General features: G+C 36.8%; 1 protein-coding gene and 1 long non-coding RNA gene across 6 annotated transcripts in view; one reads left to right on the top strand and one right to left on the bottom strand.

Annotated features, from left to right (window-relative positions):
* Positions 1-21,539, bottom strand: part of IGFN1 (immunoglobulin like and fibronectin type III domain containing 1) — a 44,009-nt gene extending 22,470 nt beyond the window's left edge. Inside the window, exons 1-14 of the mRNA XM_058177318.1 lie at positions 21,468-21,539; positions 16,239-16,302; positions 15,026-15,148; positions 14,513-14,652; positions 14,188-14,287; positions 13,699-13,740; positions 13,100-13,145; positions 12,237-12,414; positions 11,783-11,899; positions 10,730-10,901; positions 8,101-8,187; positions 4,161-7,304; positions 3,905-4,029; positions 1,984-2,125 (exon numbers count right to left, since the gene is read on the bottom strand). Of these exons, the coding sequence (XP_058033301.1) occupies positions 1,984-2,125; positions 3,905-4,029; positions 4,161-7,304; positions 8,101-8,187; positions 10,730-10,901; positions 11,783-11,899; positions 12,237-12,414; positions 13,100-13,145; positions 13,699-13,740; positions 14,188-14,287; positions 14,513-14,652; positions 15,026-15,148; positions 16,239-16,257 (4,435 nt within the window). The 5' untranslated portion in view covers positions 16,258-16,302; positions 21,468-21,539. The remainder of the gene's footprint in view (positions 1-1,983; positions 2,126-3,904; positions 4,030-4,160; positions 7,305-8,100; positions 8,188-10,729; positions 10,902-11,782; positions 11,900-12,236; positions 12,415-13,099; positions 13,146-13,698; positions 13,741-14,187; positions 14,288-14,512; positions 14,653-15,025; positions 15,149-16,238; positions 16,303-21,467) is intronic.
* Positions 1-24,100, top strand: part of LOC131195432 (uncharacterized) — a 100,902-nt gene that overhangs the window by 65,296 nt on the left and 11,506 nt on the right. The gene's annotated exons all lie outside the window — the stretch shown is intronic.

Here is a 24,100-nt window from a genome sequence, read left to right as displayed (position 1 = left end):
TCCACAGCCACTCAGTCTTGGAGGGTTGAGTTTGAGCCTGTTTCTCCCCATCCAGACTCGTACGGCCTCCAAACACCGAGACAGCACTTCGACAGCTTCATTGGGGTGGTCAGGGGTGGAAATGTACAGCTGGGTGTCATCCGCGTACAGTTGGTAACTCACCCCAAAACCACTGATGACCTCACCCAGCGGCTTCATGTAGATGTTGAACAGGAGAGGCGAGAGAACCGACCCCTGTGGCACCCCACAAAGGAGGCGCCTCGAGGTCGATCTCTGCCCCCCTGCCAACACCGTCTGCGATTGGTCAGAGAGATAGGATGAGAACCACTGAAACAAGGTGCCTCCCACTCCCAATCCCTCCAACCATCGCAGCAGGATACCATGGTCGATGGTATCAAAAGCTGCTGAGAGATCTAGGAGAACCAGGGCAGAGGAACAACCCCTATCCCGGCCCCTCCAGAGGTCATCCACCAATGCGACCAAAGCTGTCTCCGTGCTGTATCCGGGTCGGAAGCTGGACTGGAACGGGTCTAGATAGACAGATTCATCCAGGTACTGGGGTAACTGATGTGCCACCATACTCTCCACAACTTTCGCCACGAAGCGAAGGTTGGAGACTGGACGGTAGTTGCCCAAAACAGCTGGGTCCAGGGAAGGCTTCTTGAGGAGAGGCCTCACCACCGCCTCTTTCAAGGCAGTGGGAACAACACCCTCCCTCAAAGAAGCATTGACAATCCCCTGGAGCCAGCCTCGTGTAACCTCCTGGGTGGCCAGCACCAGCCAGGAGGGACACGGGTCCAATAAACATGTGGTGGCATTCAGCCGCCCCAGCAACCTGTCCATGTCCTCGGGAGCCACAGGATCAAACTCCTCCCAGATGGTCTCAACAAGACTAGCCTCCGTCTCCTCGCCTGGAACTACCCAATTTTGGTCCAAACCGTCCCGAAGCTGAGCGATTTTGTCAAACAGATACCTGCTGAAATCCTCAGCACAACCCTCAGCACAACCCTGTAAGGGATCATCGCCACCCTCCTGATCCAAACAACAAGAGGAGACAGGGAATTTTGCAAGACAGTTTATTGGAGTGGCTGAGGCATTGACTAGAAAACTAGGAGACCCGCCCAAAGCCAGCTGGGTGAACTTGGTCCAGTCACTTTCTCTCAGCCGTAGGAAGAAAGCAATATCAAACCACTTCTGAAAAACCTTGACAAGAAAACTGCATGGTCTTGTCCAGGCAGTCTCCAAGAATCCAACACAATTGGAGAGAAGAAATATAAAATAATGGAAAATATTACAAAAATTAATAGCTCACGAATGGTATATCTTCCAAGTGCTACTGGCTCTCAGCTTTTGCAGTACTGAGATTTTGATCTAAATGGCTTATTAATTCAATGTTCTCTCCATTCCCTTAGTCTTATGAACTCACAAAATCTTATTCTAAAGCTAGAATGGCAATGGGTGGCCTATGACTAAAGAAATCCTTCAACCTAGTTTTATGCATTTTTCCATCAAATATTGAAAACCTTCTACAAACGATCAATTACAATTTATGAAAGAACAACCTACGAGGAGCCTGCTGCATGAGGACAGTATCAGAGAAAGCAAAGGTGGTATCAAGAAAGCAAGAAAGAAAAATAGACAGTGTTTGAAAAAGTATTGGAACCAGTCTCCCCAAAAGTGCCTCTCTGTAGTTTCACCAATGTATTGTGACATCTCACTGATTGCTTCTAAAGAAAAGGAGAAAAGGATTGGCCACTCATGTATTAAGCGCATGATTAACCAGCGGCACTTAGCCATTGCCATTTGATCTGCTAAATCAGGGGTTTCCAACCATGGCAACTTTAAGACTTGTGGACTTCAACTCCCAGAGTTTCTTAGCCAGCAAAGCTGGCTGAGGAATTCTGGGAGTTGATGAAGTCCACAAGTCTTAAAGTTGCCAAGGTTGAAGACCACTGTGCTAAATGATAATATGGCTAGGGTTACCTTCAACAAAAATAGATGCTTCTGTGCAGATGCCTTCAGCTTCAAATTTATATTTTCCAGCATGACTGTCTTCTACTTTGTCTATTATCAGTTTGTGGACTGGGCCATTTTTCTCAGTGGAGACTGCACTTAAACCTGTTACCTTGTGGGAAAGTTGAAAGAATGCAGAAAAATATGTTATCTTAAAAAAAAAAATACATGCAACATTGAACAAACAATTCAGTCTGGTTCTAAGCCAGCTTTGCTACAGATATGGGGAACTTTGAAGTTAGACAATCGCTTGTTCAGATTTTAAAAATGTGCCAATGAAATAGACAATTTTCAGAAATTGGTAGATGTCAACTACCGGAAACTTCACAGTAGAATTCACTGATCTTTTTTGTAAAAGTCATTAATATTTTTGAATAGATTCATTTGCTCATTTATTAATTCCATTATATTGTTTTTAAAGAAACTGTTGCACAACTGTGGTGATTCTTCTTGCTTCAGATTATATTCCAATCAAATACATATACATTTCTGTTGTTGATAATTCAACTCCATAATTGATAAACATAATTTCATCCCAATGGAATTAAGACACGGTCTCTTTTTAACTATAATTTAAATTGGCAGTAAGGGCCTATTCCACTGGAATTGTAAATACTTATGTTAGATTTATTTTATTTATGGTTTCTGGTTTTAAGTTTGATGGCATTCTTTATTTATTTATTTATTTGCATATCACCAAGTCTAGTAGAAGAAGAATGTAGTATTGACCTCAAAACTGGTTTACTGCAATGTGTGTTATATGGGATTGCCCTTGAAAATTATTTGGAAGCTTCAACTGGTGTAGAAATGAGTGGTGCAAGCAGTTACTGGCACCAGTTACTTGATGTATGTGATATCACTGTTCCGGGTGCAATTCCAAGTGCTTGTTGTCATTTTTAAAGCTCTTCATGGCTTGGGACCAGTTAGTTACAAGATCATTTTTCCTCAATTGTTTCTATCCACCCTACCTGATCTGGCAGGAGGAGTATGTTCCTGATGGCTAAAGAGTCTCAGCTGGTAGGGCCAGAAGGAAATAATTTTCAGTTGTGGCATTTGGCTTTTGACACATCAATTGGAACATTAAGATGTGACATTAGTTTGGCCCCATCTGCATTGGCCTTTCATAAGACCTTGAACAAGCCTAAAGCCCTGAGCAATAGAAAGGAGCCTGTTGTCCTGGCTATGTGACTGATTGATGGATAATACCCAGCTTCTTTGTCAGGAGTGTCAAACTCAAGACCCGTGGGCTGCATCCGGGCCACAGGGTGCTTAGATCTGGCCCACTGGCCCGCCCTGGAAACAGTGAACAACCGGCCTGCGGTACCTCTGCCATTGAAAACAGAGCTCAGGAGGGCTGTGCGTGGCCTTCCTGGGCTCCATTTTCAGTCACTTTGGCCTCCTGCAACCCTCTGCCAATGAAAACTGAGCTCAGGGAGGCTGTGTGCGGCCCGCCTGGGCTCTGTTTTTGGCCGCGACGGCCTCCTGGAACTCCCTCCCCGGCCTCTGTTTTCACTGGCAGAAGGCTCCAGGAAGCTGTCACAGCCAAAAACAGAGCCTCAATGAGTGACATCGAGCTGGCCATGCCCCCTGGTCATGCCCCCCCCCCAAGGTCAAACACAACCCTGATGTGGCCCTCAATGAAATTGAGTTTGACACCCCTGCTCTATGTGTTTTGGTTTTTTTATATGTATATTCATTTTTTTATATTTATTTATTTTATTGTAAGCTACATAGAGTCATGTAAAAGGGGGATAGGCAGTTATATAAATTGAATAGTACGCTTGTTCATTGTTGCCGGTATTATCAATTTGATTACCAAATAAAATTTCATTGGATACAATGCATGTGAAACAAGGAGTCCTTCATCTACCACACATTAACAACATCGTACCTTCACTCCGTCTTTAAACCAAGTTCCCTTGACCTGATCATTGTTGAGACGGCAAGACAACTCAGTTGGTTTTCCTTTCTGAGCGTGAAGATCAAATAAACCTTGATGCAAATGGCAAAGTGGTTCTGAATAGCCAAGAGACAGAAACCACTCATTTTAAAAAGATGGATTTTTTAAAAAACAAAATTACACGTGTCTTACAAATGTATATTGAAATGCATTTTTAAAAAGAACTCATTCATAAATATATAAATACCTCTCAAGTCCTCTTCAAGCAGTTTTTCTCCTCTCCCTTTCCTTGAGAGATCAGCTGGTGTAGATCCACTGGCCTCTAAATCAGAGAGCTGCCTTCTTCTGTCACCAGCATGAGATACAGCATCATAAAGGCCAGAAGCCTGGTCATAACCCAGGAACTCTTCGCCAAGTATGTCTGACTTTTTCTCATGTAGTGATCTATTAGCATCTCTAACTCCTCTACTATCTCCATAGTTTACGACATCTTCATTGTAGTGACAATTGAAGTTTCTTTCATTATTAAATCCTACCTCACCAGCAAATGTGCTAGATAATGCACCATCCTTCCCATATCGCCCACTTATTCCCATTATACCACTAATACTTCTACTACCTGGCACTTCATTCTTGCCATAAAATCCATCTAATCCTCCAGCTACATCATTTCCAATGTGGTAACCATTTTTTCCATAAAGTCCACTTACATTATTAGCACCATCAAGTTTATCTAAGACCTCTCTTTTCAAGATATCATTTCTTTCACAGAATCCAGTGCCTTTTCCACCTGCTGTGCAAATAGATTCACCTGCACCCTCAGTATTCCCAGCTCCGAATCGATTAAATACACTATCTTTGTCATAAATTCTACCAACAATGACATATCCAGTTGGGCCTGCTCTACATAAAATATTTTGTTCACCTACTCTGCCAACATCTCCAAGTCCATAAATGTCTACTACATTTGGCATTTTGTCTTTGCCATAGTTTCCATCTATATTACCAATGCCACCAGATTTATTAGTGCTTGCACTTAATGGTATGCTATCAATACCATCTTTGTCAGATAGATTATGTACTTCTGAGCCATGATAGCCAACAGTGCGTGTTCTATTTGGTATGCCATCCTTATCATAAGATTCATCCATGTCTTTAGAATCAATTTCTCTCCTGCGTGGAGGAGGAGGTATATCACCCTTGCCATTGAGTTTACTCTCAGCACAGATTCCATATGATGTATCACCCATTCTAAATCGGGCAGTACTTGTATCATTTGGCATGCTGTTCTTGCTATAAAATACAGCAGTGCTTCTAGCGCCAATGGGTCCACTAGCACCAATGCCACTTAGCATGCCATCTTTATCAAGTCCATCTGACATTCCATTCTTATCATAAATTCTAGCTGTTTCTCCAATAACTTTAGCTTTGCTAGCTAATCCTTCACCATTACTAAGTTCATCATCAACGGTACCAATTATCATACTATTCTTGTCAAAGATTCCTCCTCTAGCACCTACTTCCCCCAAAATGCCACCTTTCACATAGAGCCCATCTATTTCCCTAACACCACCACCATCTGAATAAAATCCACATGGCATAATACTCTGGCCATGTAGTCCAGCAGTATCTGCTTCATTTTGTATAACATCCTTTCCATAGAATCTACCAGTGTCCTTAGCATCACTAAAACCTTTGCCATACAGCATATCATGACCACTAGAACTATCAGCTCCACAACTGCTTGCTTTGTTTGGTGGGTCAGTCTTGTCATTGAGTCCAGCAATATTCACAGTATTACCATATTCACTAGCTCCAATTTTATCTAGCAGGATACCTTTACCATACAGTGTATCTATTCCACCAGCACTACCAGCTATATTAGTTTCTGTTTCACCTAGCATGCCATCCTTGTCACAGTGTCCACTAGTACCCTCTGTTCCCCCTAGCTTACCATAGTTTCCTAGTTTCCAATCATAAAATCTACCTATACTCCTAGCATCAGCTCCATTTATTTCAACTTCTTTGCCATGATGTTCATTGATGTTTCTAATAGTATAAGGTCCCCCAACAACAGCTCCATCAAGTGTAGAATGTTTGCAATAAAGACTGCTTATGCTCGTGGCCCTATCTTGTCCAATAGCACATGTGCCTCTTAATATATCATTCTTATTATAGAGTCCATCTATGTTGTTAGCAAGATTACAAGCACTCATTCCTTGTAGCACAACATCCATATTATAATATCCATCTATGCTCACACTACCATCAGTTCCAACAGCTCCTTTTAGAACATCCTTTTTGCCACTTTTGCAAGTATCAGCATCAACTATCATACTATCCTTGCTATGCAGCACTCTTAGTCTTTCAGCATCATTATGTCTACCAGTGCCTGATTCAGGTGACATTCCTTTCATCCCACAGTACACAGCACTAGGAAATCTAGCCACCACTTCAGATTCAGCCAACACTACATCATTGACAAAAATCTCATTCATTGTCCCACCATCACCAATTCCGCCTGCCATATTGCCACAGCCACTTTTCATGCCATCAAGCTGAGGTCTAAGGCCTCTGACTTCCTCTAAATGATTATCTTTGTCATAAAATTTCCTTGCAACTCCTTTATCACCTTCTGTTACATCAAACTCAGCTGTTAGGCAACCATCTCTATAAAGTCTACTTCTGCCTCCAATTTCTGAGAGCTTATTATCCTTGAAATAAAGCATCCCTGCACCACTTAACCCACCATCTTTAATACAGAGACTTCCATTGCTGTCAAACCTGACTCCTGATTGATGAGAATCACCCAATTTAACCTCCTTGCCATAAAGTTCTTCTATCTTTTCTGTTATGTCAAATCCAACTTCAGAACCACTACTGTATTCCACAATGTATTGATTGCTGTTGACCTCTACAGTGCCTAATATGGAATCTTGGAATCCCAAAACTGATCCTCTGTTAAATCTGTCTGCAGGATCTGCTCCATTAAGTGTGGAAACTTGTCCTTCTGAATTTTGCCATCTATTTGTACCTTCAGGTCCAGTGTTGAAAACTAACATTGCATTTTTCCCATATTGGGAGATCTGGTCAGTCAAACTACCCATTCCTCTGCTATTTCCACCTAGCACTGCATTCTGATCAAATCCTATCTTCTCATCACTTCTCAAAGATCCATCTTTTTCCAGGCTGTGATAAAGCTCTGCATTGCTATCATGGCCATTCCCATACTGGGCATCTTTGCCCATGCTGAAGTCTGCAAGGAGATCTTGATCTTTCTGCCTTTCTCCTTGGTGACGTTTCTTAGCATGCTCTTCATCTAATGGTTTGCTCCAATGTCCAGCTTTATCACTACTGTCCTCTTCAGATTGCTTTCTCTTTTCTTTAGAAGCTGTATTACAAATATACTGATGGTTAAATTGAAATGGCAAAGCCATTCATTTCTTGTAATTTAATGCAAAATAATTCAATTTAATGAATGAAACACCTTAATTAAATAAACATCAGTCCTCCTAGTTTTGCATTGTGATACTCGGTGAGCTTTTTAGTGCCATATCATGATCAGTAGCAAAAAGAATTGTTTTTTTTAAACAGCGAATGAAATTATAGCCAATTTATCATTTATAAACATCTCATTTATGAACAGTAGTTATAGTAGCAAAATAACTATTATAAACACAGATCTTCAAATTGCAAGACATTATAGCTTCTATGTTATATGAATGATTTACATTAATTAATATTGATTTAATAATGATCACAGCTATCAGTTTTACAATAGAGTTTCCACATTCAGATAGTTTAGGGATATATAACGATTCCAGTACTTCTGGAAACAGTGCACTATACCAGGCAAATTATTATTATTATGTTTTTAGAAACATATTCTTTGAAATCCTTCAAAGAAAAAAAATTATTTAAGATCAGTACATTAATGATGTTTGCAAAGCACACTCGACAACAATTTCTAAACAAATGTTATAGTTTAGAGTAACTGGAAGAAGTCAATAATGATTAACGAATCTTAAAACTTATTCCAGTATTTTGTCATTTAAATCTCTTTGCAACCCATAATTAGGTATTTTTCAATGAGATCTTGAATATAGCACTGTTAGATGTTTTTAGAAGGGAAAGGGGTACATCTGCAGGGTTATGTTGTAAGAAATCAAGATTAGATCATCACTCACATTTGACTTCAAGCCAAGTACTTGAAGAACAGCTTCCAGTATCAATGGTGTAAGTCTCTTTGTCAGAGGATTGGATGTTTTTAATGCCTAGATAGTAAATAAGGCCATCATTCAAGATTGAGATATCATAATTGTCATTTGATTCTAAATGTAACTAGGCTTCATAGAAGGTACACTGGAAAATAGCATTTTCTTTCTGGTGGCACTTCCTTCTCAATAGGTAGAGAGCAACAGTTTACAGGAATGTCTAAAATAATAAATTAATTGGAAATAGACATACAACAAATTCAAAATCTGGGGCAGAAGCAACCTGTGGATGAAAAAAGCATGGCAAATATAGATTTCATTTTCCAATGAATGAAGGTTACCTATCTACTTTTCAAGCTTAGCTGAGAATAATCAGATTTATAATATAGGTTTTCTCAACTAATATTTGGTGATAAAATGTCTTCCTGACAATGTTGGTAACAAAATATCAGCCTACATTCATTATTTCAAAAGTATTTTTACAATCCATTTTGCCTACAATCAAGATTTCCAGCATGCAAACAATTAAAAATGTTTTAAATGATATTATTTTGTCTCGTTTTTATATTTAAAATTGGAAGCATGTTTTTATATCCTACAAATAGTATATTAAGAAGGTAAATTACTCAAATTTCAACTTCACAATGTATTAAAATGTATAAAAAGGCTTTAAGCTCACATTTTGAGAAAAATTTCCACATTGATGCAAGAAGAAACTAACTGAAACCATTTTCATCTGTCCTAATTTTCAGCTCCCAATTTATACAACAGCTTTCTGTAAATGTTGGTTTCATTTATGAAATTGAGGATTATTTTACTTTTTGAGGCATTTCAATGTTGGTTTTGTATATAGTAAATTATACTTCTTGGCATCTATACTTACTATATACTTTGAAAAGGCATGTTTATTCCATATACCGATGACTTATTAATCCAACATTTTTCATAATATAAGACTTAAAGAACTAATATATACTATAAAACCTTGGCTTGAATCTTTTAATTGGTCACTTTAATGCCAGTCATACTACAATTTTATGCTTACTACAATCCTGGCATTAAAGAGGGTGGGATTTCGTTCCAGGTTACATGCACAAGATCACATACACTTGATTATAGATGAGTCTAGAGTTGTCCAAAATTGCTTTTCTATTTGTTCCTGTATTAAATTATCATTCATAAAATTATTCATTTGTTAAAATTACATTCATTTTCATTATTATTCTATTAATTATTGTTCATCATCTTGTTTACTGCTTTCAGCAGAAAACGGAGTTGAATGTTTAAATCTAGACCTCTATATTTTCTATCCACCAACCACAATGTGAAACATGGCAAATTTTAGGAGGGGGGGATGTGGAAAAATCATCTTCAAGATCACTTTTTTAAACTACACATAATAAAGTTGGGAAAATGCAGGGTTTCTTCACAGCTGTGCTAAGCAAACTGCACTCTTAATACAGTATAATATGTGAACCTGAGAGGCAGTTTGGTATAGTGGTCACATGAGTCTAGGCCTGCCTTAAAGAACAAAGCTGCATGATCCGGGCCAGTCACTCTCTCTCAACTCTAGGAAGGAGGCAATGGTAAACCACTTCTGAAAATCTTTATCAAGAAACCTGCAGGGACTTGTCTAGGCAGTCTCCAAATATTGGATATAATTGATTGGAAACATAGAAATAATAGCAATATCATAATTTGGCATTATTTTTTTCCTACATTTATGATGGCGAACATAAAAGAGGGGACAAAGAGGAATTGATAACTCTAAGGAATATGAATATGATTTTGAATATGAAAATGTCACTGCTTTTTGATATGCTTTGAAGTTTTCCTTACTTGTTATACTAAAGGGCAGATATTACATGATATTTACCAGCAGCGGTTCCAGAAATGTGGACACTCAAAAAGTACTTTGGGAATATGAAGAGCAGCGCAAGTAAAGATTTGAAAAATCTTTGAATTTAAGTAATGCTTTTCTGTATTTTTAGTGAGCTCTCTGGAATCTAACTGTGGCTGGATTGGATTGGATTGGATTGGATTGGATTGGATTGAAAAGGCTAAGCAAGTTCTTACCTGCTTAGGATTTGAATGGTTGAATGCCAGAAAACCATAGGGCTCTAGCTAGAATGGAAAGTTTATTGAAATTATATATAAAAGTTATAGAAAGCAGAAATGGCAATGCAAATCACCTTCTTATTGCAAAATTTTTTTTCATGAAATCAGGAACAAATGATTGTTTTATATCTTATTTATTTATTTATTTATTTATGCTTATTTAAAAACAAAACAAAAAGCCTGCCTTCTATCATTGTCTGGCAGTTTCAGAGTACCTGGTTCTCCTGCTCCTTCTAGACTCCCCATGTCATAATTAAAATATGACATGTTCCTTCTTATTTCTCATCTATCCTATTTTCAGTCTGAGAAAATGAATGCTAAACATGAGCAACAAATGAATATGGCATTTCAAACTTATCTACATCTTTAGCATTTATTTTTTCACTAGTAACAAATGAAATGAATTAATTCTAGTTTGTCAGATATTTCATTTGTTATGAAACAAATGCACATCCGTGTGGAGTCTTTGGTCAGGGAGCCTTACTTTCTGCTTCCAGTTCAGTGGAGAAGATATCTACATCTTCTACTTTGACCTGATAAATGCCAGCATCATCTGGCTGCAGATCATTGATTGTGAAATGATAGTTTTTGCCCTCTTGCTGTAGATGGTGCTTTAAGTTGTCATCATTAACTCCAACATTGATCTTCTGGCCATCCTAGAAGTAAGATGAGAGAACAAATAAACAGACAAAGCTATTGTATTAATAAATCTGAAAAAATAAATCAAAGTAATAAATCAAAGTAAAATAAATCTGAATTCACAAGATTTGAATTATAGTTACGTTAAGGAAAACATAGTAGGCCCTAATTTATTATTAGCAGTGGTGGGTTTCTACCGGTTCCCCCCGGTTCGGGAAAACTGGTAGTGGTGGTGGCAGAGGCTCCGCCCATCCACCCGGACGTCATCATGGACGCTCTGAAGCAAGCAAAGCAAGCACATGCATGCGCACGCTCCCAGTTCCGTACCGGTAGCGAAGGTTAGTGGAACCCACTACTAGTTATTAGCCATATCCGACTTGGTCAAATCTACCAGTAGAGTTTTCCTCCTAAAACAATAACTTGTTTAGGGATGAATAGTAGTCAATTTACATTGCTAAGAAGAACAGAAGACTACTATTGAAAAGAAATGAATGCATGAGAGTACAAAAGACTCAAGAATCAGATTGCTTTTGCATCCATGAGGACTATTATCCAAACATTTGGAAGGGCTGCTGTTCTGCTGAATTGTATTCTTTTTGTAACATCTAACCTGGATTTGTTTTACTTTCCTGTTTCTCTTTTTTTTTCCTCTGCTCATTTATCTCTTTCCTTATCACCTCCATTCGGTTTTTTAAAAACTGTTCTCCTAAAATTTGTGTTTTATATACTACCATAAAGGAAGTCTATATGGCTTGAATCTCTTTCTTGAGATAAAATTGCTACTGTCAAATGAAGTGTTAATCTGCTTGTTTCCATAGCAGTTTAGCTCCAGTTCAGTCATGGCAATCCCTATATAAAGTTCATGCATCAAGTGGGCCAAATCGCTATCCTTCCTTACTTTGTAGAGGCAAATTCTGCTCTCTGGGTTTTTCAGTTCCATCTCTAGATCAAATGAAGCATTTCTTTTCTCTTTATTGACTTTTATATGCTTCAGATTTGCAATGCTGTACACAAACTGTAAGAACAAGAGAGAGGTAAATCATTTAAGATATTACAACGTTCTATATACAATATTCACACGAGCAAAACGGAACAAATTCATTGCTGTCAAAGGAACAAAAAATTTGCTCCATTTGAAGACGTTAAGACAATTATTTTTCGGTGGAATATACCATGGAAATAGACTCAAGACTTGCGACAGGATCCCTTTTAATGATTAGTGGTTAGTTAGTCCTTAGTCCTTAAATGAAAGTTTGCATTCTGTTGGTATTTTAATTAACATGTCAATGACAACTTACTGTATTGAATATTTATCTAATCAAATCACAAGATATGAAGCAAGATGGTCTTACTTGAGCCTTTTTATCCTCTCTTGCCTTCTTCATTTCCTGAAGTTTTCTCAGCATCCCACGGAAATCAACAACTCCATACTTTAAGCAAATCTTCTCATAATCTTTCTTCTCTGCATTTATTAATATTTGTGCAATCTGTTCCATATCCGTTTTTTTCTTTGGAACAGCTGAAGGTGTTCTACAGGTGAAATCCAAAAAGATAAACTCAGAGTGTACATGACTTGCAAGAGACCTAAAATTTGTCATGTAATTGTGGAAGAAGCATATGGGGGAAAAGCTTGGAGGGCTACTTTTTATCATTATCTCCCTTTGGAAATCCATTAGGGAAATTTCATATACTTTGCAAAAATTTATACTGTTTGGTTTATAATAGCAGTCATATAGAATACATTTTAATCACAATTTATTGTTAGAAGCAAAGCTAACTCAGTACTGAAAACCTAATGTGGGGAGGTGATAGGTTTTCTATTGGCTGGTATGGTCAATAAAGAAAACTTTATCAAAAATATTTAACATCTATCCCTACACAATTTAAATAGAAAAATAAATTTGGTGTTCTTGCAAGTATCTTTTGTGGAACAGAATCATCTGACATAAAGAAAGGCAACATTTAAGAAAAAAAGTTAACTGTAAATAATTGTTGATGTCTAATTATTGATAGATTGACTATATAGAAGATATATTACTGAAGAATCCTTTATTGAAGACAGCTTTTTATTACTAGCAGAAGCAAAACAACAACAAAACAACTATTTAGTTTACTGGAATCCAAACTTCTGTGTGCCATTGTTGTACTATTATTTCCAGCACATAACAAAAAGAAAATAAAGCTATTCAACATAAGCCGTTGTTGGAAAGCTCACCGTTTCTTTAATGTTTTTCTGAAGTCCTGAATCTCTTTCTTTAGATCTATAAAAGATTTTAAACACTAGCATGAAAATTGAGCTTACATCACAAGAAATGTGCAAGCTTTAAAAATGATTTAAAAGAAGTGCTTTGTATCTCCATGTGAACCTAAAATAGTATTTTTAAAACTTGGGAAATTTAAGATGTGTGAACTTCAACTCTCAGAATTTCCCAGCTAGCATATTCAACTTCTGGGAGTTGAAGTCTACACATCTTAAAGCTGCCAAATCGGTCTAAAATCAATAGCAGCTTCTTAGAGAGTTATATTATTATTCTTTTAAAGCAGCACCATTTTTTTCATGAAAAAATGCTCATGAAAATCTGCAAAAAGTCAGATTCCTTTAATGAACAGCAGAGATGTGCTGTTTGCTTGAAGTAAAAAAAAAAGGTACTTGTTCCAAATCATATTTAAAGAGTACATAACAGCTCATAATTTAAAACTTACTAAAACTTTAAAGTGATTCAAAATTGCCAAGCAGTCACTAAAGACCTGGGATTGGCCTTCTAGATTACCATTATTACGAAATTTTTTAAAATAACATTTATGGCAACTCACCTGCCTGTTGTATTACAGGAAGCAGTGTTTTCTTCTTGAAGTCTACTGATCCATTTTGATAACAGATAAAAGAAAAGGAAAAGATAGTGAAACAGAATGAAAATCCTTAATTAACAATACCATGGTAGGAATACTCACAACATAATCAGGCCATGCAGAATTTATAGTGACTATAGTTAGCACTTACACAGTCTTCAGTGAGACAAATGTACATGACTTGTATTAAAACATCTGAACATTTATGGAAACAGTTTTTTTAGACAATTTACAAGGAAGTTAAATGGTGACTTTAGTTTATAAATAGGCAACACATGATGCTAGGCAATGTAAAACAGGAGCAGGCTTTGGTCATAAGATCATGACCACAACTTTGGGGTTTGTTTGTTTTTTTGACATATACACACATGCATACGGCTGCTGCCCTTGATTTCAGCCCCAAAACTGATAGTTGCTCCGGCAGATTACTGCATGCTAACATGATTTAATTACCGTCTATAATTTTGAGACCAGCAGTACAGGCCGCTTCCCCATACTCATTCACAGCAATGCAACGGTACAAATCAGCATCATCTGAAGTAATTTTGTTTATCTTCAAAGGGAAAATAAAATGAAATCAGGGCAATGAATAAAATTACGATTTCTTAGACCATTATAATCAATTTCTCATTCTTCTGTTTCCTGAGTAAAAAGGTAGAACTGCTGATATTGGGAAGTTTATATCTGTCTATCTGTCCACCCACCCACTATCTGTCCATCCATCCATCCATCCATCTATCCATCCATCCATCCTTAAAAATTAAAAGCTAAACCTTACCTGCAAGATAAATTCATTTGTGGCAGGATTAAAAGATATTTGGTATTTCTGAGAATCATCCATTTCCTTATTACTGGACTTCCATAAAACCTTTGGTTTTGGTTCACCTTTGACCACAGCTCTGAAAATGGCATTTTTACCTGACAAAGAAACAAAAAACGTGTAAGCTGCTTTTCAATGGGCAATAGAAATATAAAATAAAATAAAAAATATTCCCTATGGAATATTGGTCTTGAGTTCTAAAAGTCCATTGTGCCTATTAAAATAAATCATTTCTTTAGAGAACAGAATGGCAAAAAAGCATAGCAAAGGACATAGCTTAAGGCCAACAATAAAACTTCTTTCATTTCTAGCATTTAAGATCCCCGTGCTTTAAATCAGGTAACAGGGACAAGCATTTTAGGGTAAATGCTAACCAGGAGTTTTTACACCGATTACAATAAATTGGTTAAAAGGATTGCTATTCAGTTGGAAACTCAAGTATAGAGGTAACAAATCTTTAAGAAATCTCACCTTCCTGTAATGTTACAGTGATTGGTTTCCGCTCAAAGTCAGGTGGGCTGTACCCTTCAGGAATATCTTCTACAAACTGTGTAATGGTCACCCCAGGGAGGGCAGATTTATTCAAAGATTTAACTGAGAAATAATAAAGATCGAAGTCAAAAATCCAAAGTTGATTGCAAGTCAATTATCCAGATATCTATTTCTACAAGATCGCAAGATGGCCTGGCATTAAGGAAATAGCATACATAAATTATATATTGTATTGTATTTTTAAAAAATTCTATACAAAACTAATTAGACCATTCTAATGCAATATGGATATTGCATAATATTTATTAATAATAAATAAATATTAATATTTATTTATTTATTTTTTATATTCAATCTTTATTATTTTTACAAATTACTCAAGGCAGCAAACATATCCAACCCACCTATTTCCTCCTATTTTCCCTACAACAACAACTCTAAGGTGGCTTGGGCTGAAAGAGACCCAGCTGTCTTTCATGGCTAAGGCAGGACTTGAACTCATGATCTCCTGGCTTCTAGCCTGGTGTCTTAACCGGCAGACCAAGTGACTCTCCCAATATGTATTGTTGCAGTAATTGATGTAGAGTCCCAGATTGTAATTGAAAATATGACATTTTCCTAAATTTTCATCTTCAGTTCTCTGCTGACATTCTCTCTCCTATTCTTTCCATTTCTACCATTAGAACTCAACATTTTCTAATTCTAAGCCCACACAAAGCTTTTCTTGGAGCTTAATCAAATGTTTACCTCTACACAGATATCGGTCTCAATTATCAGAACTCCAGTACTATGACATTATATTGGGAATATTTATAAAACCCCATTTTACTTCTGAACTACCAGAAGGATGTCGAAAATAAGATTATAAATTAGATCTATTTTAGTAAGAAATAAGTAAGAAAGTAAGAAATAAATTAGACCTATTTTTATCATATTGTATAAAATTTAAATGATTTATGATTATATATTTAATTTCAAGAGTTCAGGGGACTTATTTTTTAGAAATGCTCTGTTCAGTAGATCACATATTTCTAAGCATGTGAATTCCAACCATTTACTTCAAATTGAATGAGACTGAATAAAAACATTAACTGGAGCTTAAATATGTATGTCCAAGCCATTGAAATAATGTTGAGTGAATTAATCCTTTCCTGGAACAATGAACTGTCTAAGCTTCTAGTGAAGACCTTACCTCCTCTCCAACTTGCCATTGTTTTCTGTTGACAACTGGAATTCAGCAGTTTGGTGAAATCTACCTGCAAATTAATGCCCCATCATTATTAGTGGAAATATCTAACTATCAACATTTGGAAGAAACTGTTTTAAAAGATATCCTGAGATAGAAGAGAGAGCGAGAGAGAGAATGAATCATACTGCATAAGCCAAAAATGCTGATAACATCCTATCCAAAATTGGACATTTTTCAGAGCTTAAGCTTTTAAAATTCTTAGCAGAGCTGTGCTGGTTGAGAATTTTAATTATCAAAGTTTGCACATCTGGAAATTGCTCAGCTTACAAAATTCAAAAACATACAGTTCTGAATGTACTAGAAATAAAATCCAATCATACCAATCTTGTCACTTAATTTTGAGAGCAATTGCTTTATGATGTTCAATTCTTTTCATATGTTGTTTTAAGTCCCAGTCTGGGCTAATGATTCATATTCTTTGGGGCGGGGCGTTAATGTTATTGATATTATAGTTCCCTGTGCACTGAGATAGGAAGTTGGATTTGCAGAAATAGAATAGAATAGAATAGAATTTATTGGCCAAGTGTGATTGGACACACAAGGAATTTGTCTTGGTGCATATCCTCTCAGTGTACACAAAAGAAAAGATGCCTTCATCAAGGTACAATATTTACAACACAAATGATGGTCATAGGGCACAATTTAATACAACACTTAATGATAATCATAGGGTACAAATAAGCAAGCAGGAGCAATCAATATCAATATAAGTCATAAGGATTACCAGCAACAAAGTTACAGTCATACAGTCATAAGTGGAAAGAGATGGGTGATGGGAACGATGAGAAGATTAATAGTAGTGCAGATTTAGTAAATAGTTTGACAGTGTTGTGGGAATTATTTGTTTAGCAGAGTGATGGTCTTCGGGAAAAATTCTGCTCATAAATGGAGAAGCTGTTTTCATGCTACCTCATGGATTTCATCTTTAGCATATTTTAATAAGTTAAAAAACTTAGTTTTTAATATCTGTGATTTTGGATAGATTTGTACTGAAATGAGAAAAGAATTGGGAATATGTAGCAAATAAAGACACTAGGTGGTGCTAGTGACAGCTCAAAATCAGTAACCATATTTGTTTGCTTAGAAATATCAGCATCTTGGAGACAAAAATGTATTAAAGTACAAAGTTCTGTGGAGTATAGATAGTTAAAACTATGGAGTGTTTCCTAAGCTGGTTGATGAATACAAATTACTAGTGAAAAAGGAAGCAGTGACATCAATGAGGAAATAAAAACTGTGAAGCTGTCACCCCTAAATAATTTATGAACAAAGATGATACAGACCTTTTGAAAAAGAACAGTTCTTACATCCCTTTGGGAATAAGTCTGGTCTGTTAAATCCTTGTCTCTGCTTTTTTTCTTTAACCAGTTATTAAGGGAACCTGTTTTACTTTTCTTATGCTTTTTAGGATCCTTTGATGAAAGACTGAAGCTTTTGAAAGCAGTTATGTATTAGATCACCCATCCATGTGCTGAAATTCTGAAAGCAATGTTGCATGTATTTGTTCTGTAACTGCCCTCAAGTGAACATCCTGAATCTCATCTGGGGCACAACTTGAAATCTCTGTTATCATCCCTTCAAAAACAAATGCACATATAGGCATATATCTGGAACTAGCTCCTTAGTCACTCCAAAAAAAGGGAAAAAATATAATCTGACAAAAGAGTACATGGAGTGCAGTTGAATGCCAAATTTACTTTTTGACCTAGATCCAGTTTTTATTTCCTCTAAGCTCAGTCTATTTCTGCTGTGATCCTACCTGCTTAAAGCAGTTGTGAATATCAGCCTATTGTTGCCAGAATTAATAAAAATGGATCCAGGAAAGCAACTGCCACTGAATAGTCTTGTTGCTTTTCAGTCATGTCAGGATTAATTTTACAGTGCTCTTTGGAAATGTCCGGATGCTCTACATTCTCTACTTTTTCCTAACACCAACTCTGAGAGTTTGGGAATCATGATGCGATCAAGATCTCAAGGATATTTCTAGATTAATCAAGCAGTGCAGAATTAAAATAGTACATGGTTTATGATCCAAGTTAATACTATGTGTCATTTCATAATGCCTTCAAGGGCGTTGATCAACCAACTTATACAATGGGTCATGATTATGCTTGATAGCATATTCTTGTAAACGACAGCCAATTGATATTTTAGCATAAATTTGCAGGATGGATGCCATAACTGGATGTTTAACAGTTTCAGGGTCTCCAAAGCCATTCTGCACATTCTAAATCCATATTTGTACCGTGATGATTAGCATACAATAAACACCATGGCAGCTGAGTGGATTCTAATATGCAGAATTTAGAAATGTCTATGGACAGGTGGACAATCTCCTGAAGCTTATGCAATGCTGAGGGAATATTGAGATTAAAGCTGAGTAATACAACTATTCTGTATCTCTTCTCTCCTGGAGTAGCAATTATTGTACATTGCCAGCTGTAACTCTTTGTTCTGTAGATGTCTAGCCAGTATTTTAAGCATTATCCATCAAGTATTTGTGTTTTGGTCACCATGATACAAAATAGATGTCGAGACTCTAGAAAGGGTGCAGAGATGATTATGGGGCTGGAAGCTAAAACATATGATGAACAATTGCAGGAACTGAGTATGTCTAGTCTAAAAGAACTGGGATGACATGAAAACAGACTTCCAATATTTGAGGGGCTGCCACAGAGAGAGAAGTAGTGGGTGCAACATTTTTAAGAAGAGGTTTTAAGATGAAATTGGACAGACATTTGGAATGGTGTAGGGCCATGATGGCGAACCTATGGCATCCGTGGCACAGGTGGCATGCAGAGCCATATCGGTGGGCACGTGAGCGTTGCCCTAGTTCAGTTCTGCAACTGATTTTCGGGCCTTCTAAGCCCACCAGAAGTCGGGAAACAGGCAATTTCTGGCCTCTGGAGGGCCTCCAGTGGGGTGGGGAAGGAGAGAAGCAATCTAGCCCTAGTTAAAAAAAGGTAAAGGTTCTCCTCGCACATACGTACTAATCATTCCTGACTCTAGGGGGCAGTGCTCATCTCCGTTTCAAAGCCGAAGAATCAGCGCTGTCCTAAGACATCTCCGTGGTCATGTGGCTGGCATGACTAAATGCCAAAGGCGCACAGAACGCTGTTACCTTTCCACCAAAGGTGGTCCCTCTTTTTCTACTTGCATTTTTTACATGCTTTCGAACTGCTAGGTTGGCAGAAGCTGGGACAAGTAATGGGAGCTCACCCCATTACGTGCACTAGGGATTCAAACCGCTGAACTGCCAACCTTTCGATTGACAAGCTCAGCATCTTACCCACTAAGCCACCGCGTCCCTATAGCCCTAGTTACTATGTGATTAAACAGTTATTTGGTCAAACCATGGCTGTTACTTGATTAAATAATTTTGTGTTTGTGTGTGCGTGTGCGTATGCACATGTGCATCTGTAATTTATTTTCCAGCTTTCTATAGTAGTAATTGGTATACACTTTACCAATTCAGATACTATACATATGAATCAATTCAGATATCCAGGGACAGGAATTAATTACAAATACAATTTTGCTAATGTGAGTTTGTCCCACTGTGAAGAATCTTTGAAATATGTAGATATGAATTTCATTCAATGTCCACAGGCTGAAATGCTAAATAATTCTGTATGCAAAACATGTGTTATGTGTGTTAACCTTGGCATGTAGCTTTTAAATAATTGGGAAAATGCTCTTGACATTGAATATGAAGTATTCAGTACACTTTGAAAAACAGGTGGCCAACTTGCAACTTCTAGACCAGAGGCAAGAGATATTTATTTAAAGAGTTCTAAAAGTTTAGCATGCCTTTTCTTCTGTAAGTCTTTTCTCCCAGCAACCAATGTTGACATTCCAATATCCCTATGTAGCTTAAGTAGTTTCTGTATTTGTCTGCCTGCTGGTCAACACGCAGAAGGGATTAAAATCTAACTTCACAAATATAGAAAGCAATATAGGCAGCTTCCAGGTTTTAAATTAGCTTCTTCCTTTCCCTCAGTTAAATTTGTTTTAAAGGACTGGTCAGCATTGTTTGTTAACCTAATGCATATTTTAAAAGAAATAAAGCACTGCTTTTAACCTGACATTTAAACTTCTGCCTTTAAACATCTTGTTTGTCCCCGAGGTTTCTTTGATGCCTCTGAAGGGCCCTTGCAAGTACAAGTGAAAACATTAGGCAAAAAATGTTTGAAAGTACTGTGAAAAGTAGCCTAGGTTGATTTTCACTTAATTGTCAGCTAAATTGTTCCACGTAGCCTTATATGGTTAATACTCCTGATCAAAGAGCTTCTTGCTCCAGGTAAAATTAACACTGCATATTCCAAATGGTTTGTGTGTAATATGTCTGGCATATAAATTAGCAAAATAATAATACAAGCAAACTTAAAAATATATAAATATGGATAAAATCACTGTTTTCCGCATTTGGGAAGAAGGGATCGTCTTGTCAATTCTGTTACTCTTTTAGACTTCATATCAACTCACAAATATAAGTATCCTTCCATTCACTAGAATTTATGAGCAAATGATTTAATATACTGTAAAATGCAGTCTCTGTGATTCTTAAACTCAACCTTAACAAAAGTTCTCATGTCCCTCTTTAGATAAATCTTTATCCTTCATATTAGAGAAACCTACACTTAAAAACCAAGTGTAGGTTTCTCTAATATCCAATTACATTTACCTTTACATTTTGAATGTAACTACCTTTCATTGGTGTGTTGTGTCATGGAATCCAACCAAATATTATTTCCAATTTGTTTTCAATCACTCCATTGACCAGTTGTATAACTCTAACTACAAAAAGCCAATTTTGAGAAGGGCAACAAAATATCAGAAGAATCCAGAGCAGAGATTCTATGTGCTGCTGTTTTGGTGCTTTGTACTCCCACTTCCCCAAATCACTTTTAAATTGGCAAAGGAGGGATAAAGGGTCATCAATGTGAATTCATATAGAGTTCAAATAATATCAATACTAACCAGAAAGCGACTTTTCCCCTTTCCCTTTCAATTTATATGCCCTGTGCAACTTCAGAAGCTTTAAATCCATGCATTTTTCTGCTATTGAAAAGTAACAATTTATTCAATCATTTAAATCATCAGCTAAATAATTCCCTTGCCATGCAAGAGCAATCTGTAAGAAGTCAGGAGCTTCCAAGATTTGCGACTCACCTTGTTACTCTTTCCTCTGCCTTGCAAGCATCTCCCTCTTTGCTGCTACTCAGTAGCTTCTCTGTTGCAGCCAAGGCTGTGCAGATGAAAATCTAAGAACTAAATCAGTAGAAGCCTTTTGACTCCCCTCCTAATCTCTCTCTCTCTCTCTCTCTCTCTCTCTCTCTCTCTCTCTCCCTCCCTCCCTCCCTCCCTCCCTCCCTCTCTCTTTCATAGGTCAAAACTTGTCAGAGACGTTGCCCCTGTTTTTTGCTGAAAACAGCATCTGTCCTCTGGGCATTATTATTTCAAGCTATGTCAGAAAATGCTGAACCAGTTCAAAGTGAACTTAATTTTTGACATTTCATAAATCCACCTAGCAGGTTAACTTTCTGCCAATCTGGTTTCTTTTTTCTTGCAAAAACGAGCTTTTTTTCCAGAGCTTTCCTCTTGGAAAAGTTTAAAAATATTTCTTTGTAAAACCACACTGCTGCTTGCACAGAAAGGAGACTTTTCAAATCTCGGAGCATATTGCAATCAGCAACCTTAAATTTCCAAAGATCAGAAGACACACTTGTAAGTTATGAACAGAATAATTAATATTGTTCTTTATTACATATTTCCTTAACCTTTTAATAACTGAGATTTTAAAGGGTTTATTTTATGAATGAGAGAATGTAAAGGAAATTTACCGAAGGCATGTTTTAAAAGTTTGCATATTCCATTTTGACTTGAGGATGAAATTTGACTGCTCAAAGAAGAACATTGGTCACCACCAGATGCTTCATTGGCTTCTGGGTCTTTTTCTGCATTTCAGCAGATGCACACAAACACAGCACAGGAGCCAGGGCAGCAGCATTCATTTGTAGATAAAGTAGTCCTCGATTTACAACCACTTGTTTAGTGACCATTTGATGCTACAATGTCATTGTAAGAAGTGATTTACAACCATTGCTGCAGCTCCGTAATCATGTGATCAAAATCCAGGCACTTGGAAGCCAGCATATTTTTAACAATTGTTAACAGCATTTTAGGATCATGTCATGGGCATTTGCTACCTTCCCAGCTGGCTTCCAACAAGCAATCAATTGAGGAAGCCAATTTACTTAACATTCATGTGATTCACTTAATATCTGCAATAATTCACTTAGCAACCGTGGCAAAAAGAAAAAAAGAAAAATCAGATGCAACTCAATTAACCTTAGCAATGGAACTGCTGGTCTCTGTTGTAGTCAGTTAAGGTCACTGTCTACATAGCATACACTTTGCCTGCATATAATAAATTGATATTCATTGACAATAAAGTGTATTGATTTCAAGACATAGTTTTTAACATGCTACATGAGCTGCAAAGTACTGTCCTAAAAATCTGCTGTTGAGATCTGTATTCCTTTTAATCATGCAGTACACAAATAAATACTAATAATCATAGTTTAGCAATTGGATAAAAACTTCCAGATTTTTTCAATGACACAGGTTTAGAATTAGCCCAGAAATGTTCCATATTGTTTGAGGTGACCACACTTGGCTTATTTCCTCAGCTAAGCCAGGTTGAATGTTTGAATAAGAGCTCTTAACAGATTTAGAATGTCCTGGGGAATTGGGGAAAAGCTTCCCAGAAAGAGATAATGGAAATATACCCTTCCTATTGACAAGCAAACTTGAATGCATAAAAAAACAAAAACAAATCAAGCTTAATTTGGAAGAAAATATATTCTCTAGTTGAGCTTTATTTCTGACAACTGCATCTATGTAGGCGGTGTTATAGTTATAGATGTAATTTAAGTAGTGATTTTTAAAAAAATTTGACATGCGCAGAAATGGATAGATTAACGCTGGAACTGAAAAATAAAGGCGAGTCAAAATATTATGAGATATGGAACAAATTTTATCAATGATTGGAACAGAAAGGAGGGACGAAAAATATGAACTGACTAGAATTCATAGAATGGAGAACTAAGGTTATGTATGTAATTAGTGAAATTACATCAAAGTGGATAACACAAATGTATAATATAGATAGAAGAATGATATCTTTATATATGTAAATACTGAATAAACCAAATGTATATAAGTAGTGAGATATATATGATGTTTATCTTTTATTTTAGTATGTATGGCAAAGATAATGCCAGGACGGTTATACTGTGTCCAATGTTTTAATATGTGTTTAATTTTTTTTTTTTTAAAGATAGTTATAGAAGTAATTTAACATTGCCTCTTTCCAGAAGTATTCTAGGAGGCAATGTTAAATTACTTCTATAACTATGCCACTCAGTTTCCCAAATTAGATAAGATTAACTAGCTATTGCTACCTGCTAAGGCACCTGAAACTTTTAACTTACCTAATCATTCCACTGGACAGAGAATTAGGCAGTGGAAAAAAACAGCTATCAACCTTGCTGTAATGGGGGTCCACTCAAGCCCAACAAAGGATCTTCTTTATTTGTCTTAATTTGGAATAAATACATAAAGGTATTGGAGTTTTTAGTACCACCTAGTTTACTGTCAATTAAAATAATGTCTATAAAAAGACACAGAACCAAATTTTGCATGCCAGTTTGGGTCATTTCCTCTCTCTTCTTCATAAGGCTTTTATGTAGGACTACATTTAAACAATCCTGGCTCTTTAGAGCATACCAGGTGATGAGCTT

Source organism: Ahaetulla prasina, chromosome 3 (genome assembly GCF_028640845.1).
Source record: "Ahaetulla prasina isolate Xishuangbanna chromosome 3, ASM2864084v1, whole genome shotgun sequence".
Taxonomy (NCBI): Eukaryota; Metazoa; Chordata; class Lepidosauria; order Squamata; family Colubridae; genus Ahaetulla; species Ahaetulla prasina.
This window is presented reverse-complemented; position numbering and strand designations above follow the sequence as displayed.